Raw genomic sequence first — 15284 nt, forward strand, 5'->3', positions numbered from 1 at the left:
GGTACTCCAGTGGAGAGGGTTCGTGGAGAAGATAGCGATTCTCTCCAGGTCACCTGGTAGGAGCGGCCCGCCAGGTAGGAAGAAAACCAGGAGTGTGCGGTGCCAGAGATGCCCAGGTCTGAGAGGATGGAGAGAAGGATCTGGTGATTGACTGTGTCGAAGGCAGCAGACAGGTTAAGGAGAATGAGAACAGAGGAGAGGGAGAGAGGTCATTAGTTGTGCAAGTCATGCTAGCGCGGCTAATGCTAACGAGCTAGCGCGGCTAATGTTAACAAGCTAACGGTTGATAATGCTAACGTTTAGGACGTTATCACATCATTTCAGTCAGTCTAACATGATTACTAAGTCGATAGTCTCTTTTTATCAGCACAGCACGTTTCATACACCTTTCAATAACACCTTAGCATCTCAGTAGAACTCACCTTTGAGACTTTGCCTTCGGCAGATAGCAGCAGACTTGTAACTCCTCCAGGTCTTTCAAGGTTCGGTGGATCTGATTGGGTAAGATATTGCCTTTACTGAATATTTTAGAAAGCTATAATAGATTTACCGATAGTAACCACACACATATATTTGACTTACACGTGTTACTCCGTTCTCTGCTTCATAGCCACGCAAATAGCAAAAGGAAGTTCTATTTCCCAGTACCGTCTCTTGACCTAAACGGGCGCGCTCTCTCTCTCTCTCTTTTTTCTTCTTCTAGTGTAACTGTGTAACGTCACTGACTGTAAAATACGTTTCAAAATAAGAGTCCTCCAACCATAAATTCACCTTGCAGGTTTTAAAATATTATTTAACCCATAAGCAATTTAGCTTATTGTCTTCTATTTAATTCTACAAGTAGACATATATTCACAGTTGTTTTCTACTATCTTATGTTAGACAGCTATTGTGCATTTACAGTGTTCTGGTAACCTGGGTTACACAGGGGTAGGGTTAGCCAGGGTTATGGCTAGCAGGGTTACGGTTAGCCAGGGTTAGGACTACTATTCTTTGTACCCACATCATCTCACCTGATCATTACTGTCATTATAACCCTTCATTATTACTACACTGTAACAGGAAAGAATCAGGACACATGAGACGTGCTATGAACAACCGAAAGAGACATATTTATTCGTCATGCACAAAATGTAAATAAATAAAAGTGCAAGATCATGAGCGAACTGACAGATGTGAATAACCATCTTCATAGAACACAATAACTCTGAAAGTAGCTAGTACCACATTCGATTATATAAATTACAACAAATGACATGAAACACGTGAAAACCCCTAATGTTCTTATATTTCTCAGTGACTGGTTTTAACAAGATTGCATAGATACTGTAGTTTCAGGCTGGGATGGAGTCTTTCATTTAATCAAAACAACAGATTTATCAAACACCTCGAAGATAAGGAAAAAGAACAACAGTCTGAGAGGAGACAGCAGATCATGTCACTCGTAACATGGCACACATTTAACCCAAACATCTCCCATGCAAGTGTCCGTCCCCATGTATAAAGATTCACAAAACCCAATTCGCCAGCTTTACCAACAGTTTTCATGACACACTCTCATGAACAGAACACACAAATATGTTCAGAGTGAAACCATGACCTGGCATTATATGTCCAACCCCTCTTATCAGTTCCATGGACGGGAGGGTGAGGCAGTGGTGTCTCTCTCTCTCACTGCAGCACACACTTGTCTTTGTTGCTGTACTTCCTGCGTCTCAGCTCCAGCCCCCGTTCCAGACGCTCATCCTCCTCCAGGGCCCTGCGCACGCACGCACACACACACACACACACACACACACACACACACACACACACACACACACACACACACACACACACACAGAATTGGATCAAAAGACAGGGATATGTGTGTGTTTACTGTATGTTTGAGCATGTGATACAGGGCTGTAAGTGTGTGTGTCTGTATGTTACTATGTGTGAGTGAGTGTGTGTGTGTGTGTGTGTATGTGTGTGTGTGTGTCTCTGTGTCTCTCACCCTCTCTCCTTGGCGTCCATGTCTCTGACCAGTTCGTCGCGCTGGTCGACCAGTGAGACCAGTTCCTGCAGCAGCAGCTGCTCCCTGTGCTGCTGGGCTGAGGACTTCTGCCAGTCTGGGGGTTTAGAGGGTCCAGGGTAAAACTGCAGCTCTGAGTTCTGATTGGACTACGCATATGGTTCTGGGTTCTAACTGGACTGACCTTGTATGGTTCTAACTGGACTAACGTTGTATGGTTCTAACTGGACTAATGTTGTATGGTTCTAACTGGACTAACCTTGTATGGTTCTAACTGGACTAACCTTGTATGGTTCTAACTGGACTAACCTTGTATGGTTCTAACCAGACTAACCTTGTATGGTTCTAACCAGACTAACCTTGTATGGTTCTAACCAGACTAACCTTGTATGGTTTTGGGTTCTAACCAGACTAACCTTGTATGGTTCTGGGTTCTAACCAGACTAACCTTGTATGGTTCTGGGTTCTAACTGGACTAACCTTGTATGGTTCTGGGTTCTATTCAGACTAACCTTGTATGGTTCTGGGTTCTAACCAGACTAACCTTGTATGGTTCTGGGTTCTATTCAGACTAACCTTGTATGGTTCTGGGTTCTAACCAGACTAACCTTGTATGGTTCTGGGTTCTATTCAGACTAACCTTGTATGGTTCTGGGTTCTATTCAGACTAACCTCGTATGGTTCTGGGTTCTAACTGGACTAACCTTGTATGGTTCTGGGTTCTAACTGGACTAACCTCCATTGGTTCTGGGTTCTAACTGGACTAACCTTGTATGGTTCTGGGTTCTATTCAGACTAACCTTGTATGGTTCTGGGTTCTATTCAGACTAACCTTGTATGGTTCTAGGTTCTATTCAGACTAACCTTCTATGGCCATCATGGAGCGGAGTTCTCTGTTGAGGAGCTCGAAGCGTCTCTCCAGGTCCTGCTCCTCCTGCCTGAGGGGACAGGGACACTTATACAGTCAAAGGAGGAGGACGTGAGTGTGTGTGTGTGTGTGTGTGTGTGTCTGTGTGTGTGTGTGTGTTGTGTGTATGTGTGTGTGTGTGTGTGTGTGTTGCGTGTGTGTGTGTCTTACAGCAGCTCCAGGTGGTCCTGTCTCCTGATCAGAGCGTTCTTCTTGTTGACCAGAGTGAACCACTCCTGGATCAGCTTCTCCTCCTCCTCACGGTCACTTCCTGTCACATGATCACAGAACAGATGCTACACACAGGGTCACTTGACCCCTACACACAGCGACAGGGCTCTAACTTCGGACAAGTAGGACCGATTTTTTACTGGTCTGAAAGTCACTTAGGAGAGACAGGAGACAAAATGGTAACTGACTTTTTAAAAAACTAATTTACGTTTTCTTTCTGTGATGCAGTGACTCCACCAGTGTGTTCATGCTCACCTGACTCCATCAGTTTCCGGAGGCGTTTCTCGACGACGGCCGCTCGGCTGTCGATGTGTTTCTGCTCCGACTCTAGAGCCTGCAGCTCACTCAACACGTACTGACTAGTGTCCTGCAGACGCTGACCCCCCACCACACACACATACACACACACACACACACACACACACACACACACACACACACACACGCACACACATAACCAGCCAATTCACAGTAATAAAATTCAGAGACAGACAGTCAGACAGACAGACAGACAGACAAACAGGAAACCGGAGGACAGAGAAAGGTGGAATGGTTAGAGGAAGAAGAATAAAGAAACAAGTAAATATGATATGCAGTCAAAGGAGGAAAGAAAGAGAAAGAGAGAGAGAGAAAGACAGAGAGAGAGAGAGAGAAATAAGTAAATAATAAAGGTTTGAACTGACCAGACTTTCGTCTTCCTGGTGCAGCACACTGGACTCCTGGGCTGCTGCAGATAGACAGACAGACAGACAGTCAGATAGGCAGGCAGGCAGACAGACAGTCACAGATTAAGAACCGAATGGATCTTGTATGTCCTATGTAATATGTACAGTATATACTTTAAAAAAGAGAATAGAATACAGTATGTCTGAGTAAAACTCTCACCTGTCTGTAAAATGTCTCTGGCAGCTGTAGAGCCATTCTTCTCCTCTGTCAGGGATACACCTCCAGACTGGACAGACAGACAGACAGAGAGGGAGTCAGACAGAATCAGAATCATCATGACCAGAATCAGAATCGCTTTTCTTAAATCTTACTGTACACCTTAAATGGTAAATGGGACTGCACTTAATATAGCACCTTTTTTGCTGCTCCAAACGGCCTCTCATTCACCCATTCACACACACATTCACACAGCAATGGCGGCAAGCTGCCATGCAAGGCGCTGGCCCGCTCACTGGGAGCCATTTTCTTAAGTACACAAGAGTCAAATGATTTGGCTTTGGTTCCTCAACATTGCCATTCAGGGCACATAAACAATCTTGCTTAGGGCCACAAAAGTCATAGGGTCAGCCCTGTTGACATTGCAGCATTCAGATAAAATAATAATAATAATAATAACCCTACATTGAAATAATAAATTGATGGATTTTACTTCAATAGTGTAAGAAATGCTGTGCTGAGTACGATGATATGAAACCATAGAAAGCACTGACTAATGGATATAACCCTAACCCTAACGGACAGCATAACAACTAGCCTTCAATAAGCAGATAACAGGCGGTTAACATGGAAACCCAGCGAGACAGTAGTGGTCGTGTTAAGCTTACCCAGTTAGGGTTAGTGGTCATGTTATGGTTAGTGGGGACTCAAGACTGTATGAAGAAAATGGCTCCATCTTCTGGAGCCTTGCGTTATTACACCCCAGAAATTAAGGAGGAGCGCTTAGCTTAACTTCCCGCAGAGCATCCTAATATACTCCTGTCCCATGCAACAGCATGCTGCGAGCTACAGAGGCTGTCCTGATATGACCTGTCAGAGGCCAGAGGCCAGGGCTACAAAAGGATGTCCTCCTGATAGGATCAGAGGGCAGAGGTCAAATGTCAGAGGGCAAAGCAAAAGACACTGTTCTGATAGGATCAGACGACAGAGTGCAAAGCTACGGAGACAGCACAGAAAGACAACACACAGTGTAATGGAACTACGGTACACAGACAACTATGTCCATGTTGAGGTTAGTGGTCAGGTTAGGGTTAAGGTCAGTGGTCAGGTTAGGGTTAAGGTCAGTGGTCAGGTTAGGGTTAAGGTCAGTGGTCAGGTTAGGGTTAAGGTCAGTGGTCAGGTTAGGGTTAAGGTCAGTAGTCAGGTTAGGGTTAAGGTCAGTGGTCAGGTTAGGGTTAAGGTCAGTGGTCAGGTTAGGGTTAAGGTCAGTGGTCAGGTTAGGGTTAAGGTCAGTGGTCAGGTTAGGGTTAAGGTCAGTGGTCAGGTTAGGGTTAAGGTCAGTGGTCAGGTTAGGGTTAAGGTCAGTGGTCAGGTTAGGGTTAAGGTCAGTGGTCAGGTTAGGGTTAAGATCAGTGGTCAGGTTAGGGTTAAGGTCAGTGGTCAGGTTAGGGTTAAGGTCAGTGGTCAGGTTAGGGTTAAGGTTACCTCCAGTGCGTCTTCCTCGTCCATGGACTCACTCTTCAGCCTCAGACGTCTCTTCTTCAGCAGGTCTGCGTCTCTGAGGTGACCGAACCCTGCCTTGGCTGCCGAGGCGTGGGGTCTGGGGGGGGCCACGGGGGTCTGGGGGGACTCCCCCCCCTCCCTCTCCTCCCCCCCCCTCGTCACACGTTTAGTCCTGGGGGGCGGGACTACGCTGCTGTTGGGCTCCGCCCCTCCCTCACCAGACCTCCCGTTGGTCTCCAGGGAGACGACGCCCCCCTCCTGCAGCTTACGGGCGCAGAAGCGTTCGGCGGCGTCGACGTCCGATTGGCTGGTCTGCGAGGGCGGGTCCAGGGCCGCCACGGCGTAGCTGGATTGGCTGCTGTTGTGTTCTATGTGCAGGACGCTGAGCTCCTGGCCAGTGAAGTGAGAGCGTATCTGAGACAGGTAGGTCATGACGATCAGGCGGTCAGGGACAGACAGCAGGACCATGTCAGACGGCTCCAACAGACGAGAGATCCCCAACGCAGCGAAGCCATCGAACGCCTGGGAGGGGAGGGGGGGTGGGGAGGGGAGGGGGGGGTGGGAGGGGAGGGGGGGATGGGAGGGGAGGGGGGGTGGGGAGGGGAGGGGATAGGGGGGGGGGGAGGGGGGGAGGGGAGGGGGGGGGGAGGGGATAGGGGGGGGAGGGGAGATGGGGTGGGGGGAGGACAAGCTCAGTGAGACATGACATGTTGTCAGACCAACTTTTTGTCAAACCAGAATAGATTACTGTAGATCCAACTTTATTGTCATTGACAGAGTACAAGTACAAAGAGAACAAAATACAGTTCGGCCTCTATATATGCAGTATAGACATACAGTACATACAGTAGATCTCGATACGACTGATTACAAGTCCAGAGTTTTAACAGAGCTGCAGTGAGAAGGAGAATGATGTCGATGCGACAGTGAAAGGCCGACTCACCTTCTTGTTGTTCAACTTGATGTCGTGGGGCTCCAGTTTCTCAAACTCTCTAAGGGGAACAGGAACAGACAACGGTTGTAGCACAACATCAGGACAACACTCAAAGAGTGTGAAAGAGTAGGAAAACAGTAGCTACTTATGACATCCATCCCCTCCCATCCATCTCTCTCTCTTACATCTTGTCAGGGCAGAAGTGGTGCAGGATGGAGCAGAAGGCCAGGCCGTTCCTCCAAGACGTATTAAAGTTGGTGATCTTTACCCCCCGGTAACCCTCGGTTACCGCCTGGCACCATTTCAACAGAGACTGGCTAGAGCTGACTAGAACTGGACTGGACATCTGAGTGAGGGAGAGGGAGAGAGAGAGAGAGAGAGAGAGAGAGAGAGAGAGAGAGAGAGAGAGAGAGAGAGAGAGAGAGAGAGAGAGAGAGAGAGAGAGAGAGAGAGAGAAAGGAAGGGAGAGGGGAGTTTAAAGTCAGACTGGATTCATTCCATATATTATATTACGCTTCCAGTGAGACTGAGTTTCTCCACCATGTCCCTAGCTCTTTAGCTGTCTAGTTTTAGGTTTTGTAGTTTTAGTTTAGTTTTAGACTATCTTAGACTGTTTTAGACTAGTTTTAGTTTTAGACTATGTAGTTTTAGTTTAGTTTTAGACTATGTAGGCCAGGTTTTGTATTGTATTTGTTTGTGGTGGATGTTGTTGTTGTATGCCTGTGAACAGGTCACACTTGAAAATGAGTCCTTGGGGCTCAATGTGTTTTTACCTGTATAAATAAAGAAAAAAAAAAAAGAGAGCCACATGTACCTCCTGAGTGGGGGCCGGCACCCCCCTCCCATCTGCCTCATCTCTGGCCTCTGCACTGGGGTCAGGGGTAATGCTGGGGTCAGGGGTCATGCTAGGTTCTTCCTGGAGCTGCACAGTTTTCTTCTTGCTGCGTCGAGGAGGTGCGACGGTGTGCGACGCTTGTGCAGAGACCTCCTCCTTCTCTGTCGAGGGCTGCCCATTGGACCGGACTTGCGGGGCGAGGCCGGGGGTCTTCCTGGAGCGTCTCGTTGGGACGGGCACAGCGCCGGACGCCTGTCCTCCCTCAGTCAGCTCAGATCTACAGGGGAGGAAAACACACTGGATGAGACTGGGTGTGTTAACAGGAAAGAAAAAAAGATCTATCAGTAACACGCTCTTTATAACGGTCTAGTGACAATGTAATAACCTTGGTACTAGCATATAGGAAAGGGTCAAAACAGAGGCTAACTAACAGCTACTTCTTCCAGGCGATCAGGCTCATAAACAAGTCTACTGTAGACAATTGACTATCATCCCCAAGCACACCCCATGTATACAGACTACCTAAACCGTAAGTATCTATTTATTTAAAAACGCTAAAACTTGTAAAACATGAAACTAGAAATGGAAATAAGAGCAGAAAGCAGAGAAGGGCCTCCCTGTTCAACATTAGACGTGTCCTTTCAACAGAACTCTGCAGCAACAGATTTAGTAGCAACGACCAGGCCTGACTATATCAACCTCTGGCTACCTGCCTCTCAGAGCACGTTTGCGGAACAACCTGCTAACTTACTGTTCATCCTCCCCTCCCTCAGATGCTTCTACAGAATCAGTAGAACCCATGTCTCTATCCAAGTCAGAGGTCAGACAGGGGGCATCGTCATGGAGATAGGGGAGGAGGCGTCTCCTGCTGCGGGGGACAGGGGCGGGGTCAGGGGTGGGGTCAGAGGTGGGGGTGGGGTCAGAGGTGGGGGCGGGGTTAGGGGTGGGGGCGGGGTCGGAATATCCCATCTGAACAATCTTTGCCAGTAAAAACTTCTCCTCCTCCATGAGGTCTTGACCCTTGGTTGAGGGGTCCTCTGTCATGGGTGAGTCTATGGTGGAGGGGCACTCTCTGGTGGCGGGGGGGTCTGTGGTTGAGGGGCCCTCTGTCGTGGGTGAGTCTATGGTGGGGGGGTGCTCTGTGGTGGGAGGGGGGTCTGTGCTGGGGGGGTCCGTGGTGGTGGGGGGGTCTGTTGTGGAGGGGTCCACTATGGTGGGGGTGCCCTCTGTGATGGAGGGAGGGTCCGTGGTTGAGAGGTCCCCTATGGAGAGGGGGTCCTCTGTGGTGGGGGAGTCCCCTGTGGTAGAGGGATCCTCAGTGTTTATGTGCTGTGGCATGGTGGGGGGTGTCTGGTGCTGGGAGGGAGGAAGGGGGGGTGTGGCGGGGGGGAGGGGCCACGGCACCACAGAGCTTTTCATTGAGACAGCTTCCTCATCCTCCTGTGTTCCTGGAAGCTGATTGGCTCCCTTCTCCCTGGCTGTCACCAGAAGGCTGTCACAGGTGGTTGTTGCCATGGCGAGGACCGGTGTGGTTTTGGCATCAGCCATTGGCTGCCTGTCTACTGGGGGAGTAGCAAGTTGGGGTGGAGATGGTCGCCTGGCAACAGTGACACGGTCTGGACTGACTGTGTGTGAGCCAACCTCCTGAAGAGGGGCTGGGGGAGGAGGGTGGGTCTGTCTGCCGCGGCGTGGGGGGGGCAGCACCTCTCTGGGCTCTGGTGGGTGTTGGGGAAGAAGGGAGGAGGAGGGAGGAGGGACCATCTCTGGACTGGGAGACAGAGACACACTAGTTAACCCACTGGCTGAGCTGGATGTGTCAACAGACAATGCCTGAAGATCAATTAAGTTGTATGAATTGAAAATCAATCTTTCTAACAGAATGGACCAATCACAGAGCAACGTCAGGGTGCAACATCATCCTCAACCATGCTGCTGATGAAAGCAACGGTCAACAGCCGAACAGGTGGCAGCATGATGCTCTGAATATCAACACCTCCCCAGATGAACAGGAAGGAACATGTACCACAAACAGGAAGGAACACAGCACAAACAGGAAGGAACACACCACAAGCAGGAAGGAACACACCACAACCAGGAAGGAACACTCCACAAACAACAGGTCACTGTCTCCAGTCTCCAAGTTGTTTGAAATTCTGTTTTCAAATTATTGCCATGCTACCACACAAACACTCTGCCCAACATGGATCGGGACGGAAATAAATCCTAGGATTTGATTGTGTGCTCGTTCCTCGACAGCCCATGTAAGTGTATGATATGTGGCATTGATACGTTTTATGTACATTTCATGAGTCAAATAAAACATGCCAAAAAACATTGTGTTCTTTGGTGTGTTTTTTTTTCTTTCCTAACACCAGGGGAGCCACCCCTCCTAAATGTCGTTGTTTGGTACCTGTACTGTAGCAATGACAATAAAGACCATTCATTCATTCATTCATTCATTCAAAACACATGCAGCTCACACAACCCTAACCATATTCCTATCCAATAGGGTTGCCAACCGTCCTGAGCCCATTATTTGGGGCTTGAAGCATGTAGAACCACTGAACCCCCTCCACAAGACCATGTAGCATCACTGAACTCACTCCACAAGACCATGTAGCACGTAGCACCATTCCACAAGTCCATGTAGCATGTAGCCCCATTGAACCCATTCACAAGACCATGTTGCACCATTCACAAGACCATGTAGCATGTAGCACCATTCCACAAGACCATGTAGCACATAGCACCGTTGAACCCATTCACAAGACCATGTAGCATGTAGCAACATTGAACCCATCCACAAGACCATGTAGCACCATTCCACAAGACCATGTAGCATGTAGCACCGTTCCTGTAGCACCACCACAGCCTGTATTATTTATTCCTTCAATGTATCTTTTATTTACCCAGATGAGTCACACTGAGATATGAATCTCTTTTTCAAGGGAGCCTTGGCCAAGATGCACAGCAGCACACAACTGAGGCCTTACAAGACCTTATAAGGCACTATAACACCATACTGCAGAGAAGATTACCGCGCGTCCATGTAGAGTTCTGCCTGCCACACGGTGCCCAGCTCCTCCTGGCCCAGCTCAAACTCCAGCTCCACCTCCTCAAGCTCACCGACCAACCAGGGCAGGACCTCGGCCTGGTCCTGCCTCCTATTGGGCTGTTTCAGCGCTCCAGTGTTCTTGAACGAACTACTGGCTTCAGCTTCAACCTTCGGCTCTTGAGGCTCCTCCTCTGCAATGTCATCAAACTCCGCCTCTCTCAGCGGAGGCCACTTCTCTGAACAGCTGTTACCACCTGTGTTGTCCTCCAGCGCTGACACAGGTGAACGCGTGGTCATATCAGATCCTTTAGCTTCTCCTGTCTCTCTCTCAGACAGACTCTTAGACTCTCCTGTCTCTCTCTCAGGTCTGGCAGACTGCCCTGTCTCTCTCTCAGGGATCTCAGGTGTCTGTCTTGTCTCTCTCTCAGGGATCTGTACTGTCTCTCTCTCAGACAGGCTCTTAGATATTACTGTCTCTCTCTCAGGTCTGGCAGACTGTCCTGTCTCTCTCTCACACAGACTCTTAGATATGACTGTCTCTCTCTCACGTCCAGCAGACCCTTCTGTCTTTCTGTCAGGGGTCTCAGGTGTCTGTCTCTCAGGTGTATGCCCTGTCTGTCTCTCAGGTGTATGCCCTGTCTGTCTCTCAGGTGTCTGTCCTTCAGATCTGCTCCTTTCGGGAGGCCTGCTGATAGTGGTCATCTCCTGCTCCCTAGCAGCCAGTCGTAGACTCTCCACGAAGCTTAGCTCATGAGGCCGCTCAGTTTCACTCTCCTGGACCAATGAGGAGACAGTGAGTGTGGGCTCCGGTTGCGTGATTGGCTGTTCCTCTGTAGCATCAGAGAAGGCAGCAGGTGGTTGGATGTCCACCTCAGAGGGAGGGAGTTGAGGTGAGTCTGGTTCGGTTGTCTCGTCATCACCACACACACCTGGTCTCTCTGATGCTGGGGGGTCAAGGGACTGCAGGATGGAGCTCACTGTCTCATAACTGAGGGGGCGCAGATTTCAATATTTAGTATTTGAAAGAGAGAATTCCTAAAATGTTGCAACATAAAATAGCTGTCATTGAAAACGTCTCTGTTAGGATGATCAACCAAAGCCTTTGAGCCAGTTAGCTTGTTAGCCTGTCAGACTTACCCTCTGTACAGGACCCACACTAACGCACTCATGAAGCCCCCAGACACCTCCTGCTGCGGGGCTACAGACACCTGCTCCTCTACCCCCTCCTCTCCAGTACTATGGCCTGGCCTGTTCACAAACACACTGCTTATTGGCTGACAGGCCTGCAATAGTCACAAACACACTGATATTGGTTGGCAGGCCACCATTTAGATAGGAACACAATTGCTATTGGCTGACAGACCACCATTCCGAGCAGAACACACTGCTATTGGCTGACAGGGCCAGCACTGAGATAAAATCACATTGCTATTGGCTGACAGGCCAGCATTGCGATAAGAACACAGGAGCTCAACCCACCACAGCCATGCATGCTTAGCATCTATGAGTCACACCGTGCCTGAAGAGGTACAACACCTCAGTCACTTACCCCCCAGGTAGAGAACCCTCTGCTATCTTCATTGTGCCCTCTGACCCTCTTTCCTTATTGGTCTCCTCCACGGCCGCCCAGAGAGGCCCCTCCCCCACAGACACAGCCTCGGCCTCCCTATTGGAGGGAAGCTTCACGTCGCCCGGTGTCTCCTCCTGTACATCTGACTGGCCAATCGAAGGGAGGCCTGGGTATGATGGTGCAAGCATGTCTAACTGTAATTTGCGCTTAACGGAAGGCAGGGGGGAGGAGGGAAGGGGGGAGAGCTGAGGGGACGGCAGGCAGGAGGACTGGGCCGGGGAGGGCTGGCTACCTTTCTCCCCCAGGTCCTCCCACAGTGGGACCTCGGTCTGAGCAAGTAGCTCCCTGGATGGGGGAGGGGCCTCAGTGGACAGGAGAGGGGCCCCTGTGGGAGAGGTAGGGGGTTGGATGGGGGAGGGAGGGGGAGTGGATGGGGGAGGGACCTCCGTGGGTGGGACCAGTGGAGTGTCTGACATCTCTACCAGTTTTATGGCCTCCATGCATAATGACATCAGTGGCTCTTTCTGAGTTGTGGCCTCTAATGGAGCTTTTGATTTGCTCTTGGGTTGGAGCCCGGGTGACACCCTGGGTTCCTCTCGGAGTCCTTCAGCGGCGGCCATCTTGGTTCCCGCACTCAGACTGTCTGGCAGGGGACAGAGCTCTGTTGGAGGCGACACACACTCCAGACTGACAGATAGATGAAGGAGAGGTGGAGGAGATGGAAGAGAGATGGAGGAGAGATGGAGGAGAGGGAGGAGATGGAGGAGAGATGGAGGAGAGGGAGGAGATGGAGGAGAGATGAAGGAAATGGAGGAGAGATGGAGGAGAGGGAGGAGATGGAGGAGATGGAGGAGAGATGAAGGAAATGGAGGAGAGATGGAGGAGAGGGAGGAGAGATGGAGGAGTGATGGAGGAGAGATAGAGGAGAGATGGCGGAGAGATGGAGGATGGAGGAGAGATGAGGGAGAGATGGAGGAAATGGAGGAGAGATGGAGGAGTGATGGAGGAGAGATAGAGGAGAGATGGCGGAGAGATGGAGGAGAGGGAGGAGATGGAGGAGAGGGAGGAGATGGAGGAGATGGAGGAGAGATGAAGGAAATGGAGGAGAGATGGAGGAGAGGGAGGAGAGATGGAGGAGAGATGGAGGAGAGATGGAGGAGTGATGGAGGAGAGATAGAGGAGAGATGGCGGAGAGATGGAGGATGGAGGAGAGATGAGGGAGAGATGGAGGAAATGGAGGAGAGGGAGGAGATGAAGGAGAGGTGGAGAGGAGATGAGAGATGGAGGAGAGATAGAGGAGAGATGGAGGATGGGGGAGAGATGGCAGAAATGGAGGAGAAATGGAGGAGATGGAGGAGAGATGAAGGAGAGATGGAGGAGAGGGAGGAGAGATGAAGGAGAGGTGGAGAGGAGATGTAACAGGACAAGGCGAGGAAGGGGCAGAGCACAGCAAGACAGTTAGACAGTAGAAAAGGTTGAAGCTTCAGACAAATGACCAGACAGATGTGTTCCTCTCAATCAGTATACAACATGAGAGACACATTTCACAAAAGTACCGAAAGTCACAGAAAATCTAGTAATGAAACGACCGTAGGTACCGTACTCTGCGACATCCACAGTATAGCATAGTAAAGTAGTATTGTGCAGACTGCAGAGTGTGCTCCGTCTGGAGGTTCCAGGGAGACAGATGCGGACTACAGAGTGTGCTACAGAAGTGAAGTACGGAGGGGACTACATCGAAGTACAAAGTGTACTACAGGGGACTAGGGAGTGTACTACAGAGTACTACAAAGTAGAGATGGAGGAGAAATGACACTACAAAGTGTACTACAGGGGAGAACAGGGGAGAACAGTGGACTGTACTGGACTACAAGGGACTAGGGAGTGACTTCTGCCATGCTCCTTGGACCGTGTGTGGACTCACCGCTGTCTCCGACTGCTGTCAGCCTCTCCTCTGAGTCCCGCCTCCTCCTTAGACTCACTGCACTCCTGACTTCCTGTCTCCTGCTCCCTCCCATTGGACGTAACCTCCAGGGAGGCGGGGCCTTGTTCCTGTTCCGTTGTCTTCACACTGCCTCTCTGGTTCTGCGATTGGTCGTCCATCTGTGATAAGGACTCGTTTGTGTCCTGCGATTGGCCATCCGCCTGCTTGGCAGCCATGATGTCCTCTGCCCAGGACGGCCTCTTGGCTGCAGTGGTGTTCCTCCCCAGAAGGGGGCGCTGTGGAGACGTGAGGCCCTTTGGTGGACATGGAGGCGCCAGGACAGTCAGGCTTCTCATCATCTGCTTGTCTTCATCAGACCTGTTGATGTCATCTGGACTCTCCTGCTGCTCTGATTGGCCAGTGAGAGATGTCGGCTGCTGTGATTGGGTGGTGTCTGAGGATGTCCCTAGCATTGTCTTCAGACCTTCTTTCTGTTCAGTGCTGAAGGACAGAAACACTGAGGTCATCACCCTGAACATCAATGGACATTTTAGCGAGCATGTGTGTGTGTGTGTGTGTGTGTGTGTGTGTGTGAAGGATAAATAAACAAAAAAATAAACAAAATATGTTATTCTACAGATCACAAGAGTGTAGAGTGAGTGTGTGTGTGTGTGTGTGTGTGTGTGTGTGTGTGTGTGTGTGAGTCTGATGAGTCCTTATCTGTGTGTGTGTGTGTGTGTGTGTGTGTGTGTGTGTGTGTGTGTGTGTTTTGAAAGAGGTTTCGAGAGTGGTATTGACTGAGTGTGTGTTTCAGTGTGTTCGGGGTGAGAGTGTGTGTACACATCACACCTACCTTGTGTCCAGGCCTTGTCTCTTTGGTGTGTGTGTGTCCAGATTGGCACTCTCAGGTGTGTGTGTGTCCGGGTCCACTCTCTTAGGTGTGTGTGCGACCAGGTCCTTCACTTTCTCAGGTGTGTGTGTGTCCAGGTCCTTCATCTTCTCAGGTGTGTGTGTGTCCAGGTCCGCTCTCTTAGGTGTGTGTGTAACCAGGTCGGCACTCTCTGGTGTGGGTGTGACCAGGTCGGCACTCTCTGGTGTGGGTGTGACCAGGTCCACTCTCTCAGGTGTGTGTGTGTCCAGGTCCGCTCTCTTAGGTGTGTGTGTAACCAGGTCCTTCATCTTCTCAGGTGTGTGTGTGTCCAGGTCCGCTCTCTTAGGTGTGTGTGTAACCAGGTCGGCACTCTCTGGTGTGGGTGTGACCAGGTCCACTCTCTCAGGTGTGTGTGTGTTCAGGCCTTGTCTCTTAGATGTGTGTGTGACCAGGTCCGCTCTCTCAGGTGTGCGTGCGACCAGGTGCGATCTCTCAGGTGTGCGTGTAATAAGGTCCACTCTCTCAGGTGTGTGTGTGTCCAGGTCCTTCACTTTCTCC

The 15284-nt window shown here is 50.1% G+C and overlaps 1 protein-coding gene across 1 annotated transcript in view; it reads right to left on the reverse strand.

Moving 5' to 3' along the window:
* Positions 1-1660: 1660 nt before the first annotated feature.
* LOC308174338 (EH domain-binding protein 1-like protein 1) overlaps positions 1661-15284 on the reverse strand; it is a gene marked incomplete at its 5' end in the record, with an annotated part of 27256 nt that continues 13632 nt past the window's right edge. The window contains 18 exons of the mRNA XM_080549416.1: positions 1661-1759; positions 1997-2111; positions 2879-2952; positions 3093-3192; positions 3408-3528; positions 3836-3879; positions 4038-4104; positions 5520-6059; positions 6481-6529; positions 6657-6817; positions 7286-7583; positions 8058-8174; positions 8301-9074; positions 10345-10633; positions 11291-11349; positions 11499-11609; positions 11911-12618; positions 13856-14356. Of these exons, the coding sequence (XP_080405542.1) occupies positions 1672-1759; positions 1997-2111; positions 2879-2952; positions 3093-3192; positions 3408-3528; positions 3836-3879; positions 4038-4104; positions 5520-6059; positions 6481-6529; positions 6657-6817; positions 7286-7583; positions 8058-8174; positions 8301-9074; positions 10345-10633; positions 11291-11349; positions 11499-11609; positions 11911-12618; positions 13856-14356 (4216 nt within the window). The 3' untranslated portion in view covers positions 1661-1671. The remainder of the gene's footprint in view (positions 1760-1996; positions 2112-2878; positions 2953-3092; positions 3193-3407; positions 3529-3835; positions 3880-4037; positions 4105-5519; positions 6060-6480; positions 6530-6656; positions 6818-7285; positions 7584-8057; positions 8175-8300; positions 9075-10344; positions 10634-11290; positions 11350-11498; positions 11610-11910; positions 12619-13855; positions 14357-15284) is intronic.

The sequence above is a fragment of the Nansenia antarctica genome (genome assembly GCF_963989245.1).
Source record: "Nansenia antarctica genome assembly, chromosome: 20".
Lineage (NCBI taxonomy): Eukaryota > Metazoa > Chordata > Actinopteri > Argentiniformes > Microstomatidae > Nansenia > Nansenia antarctica.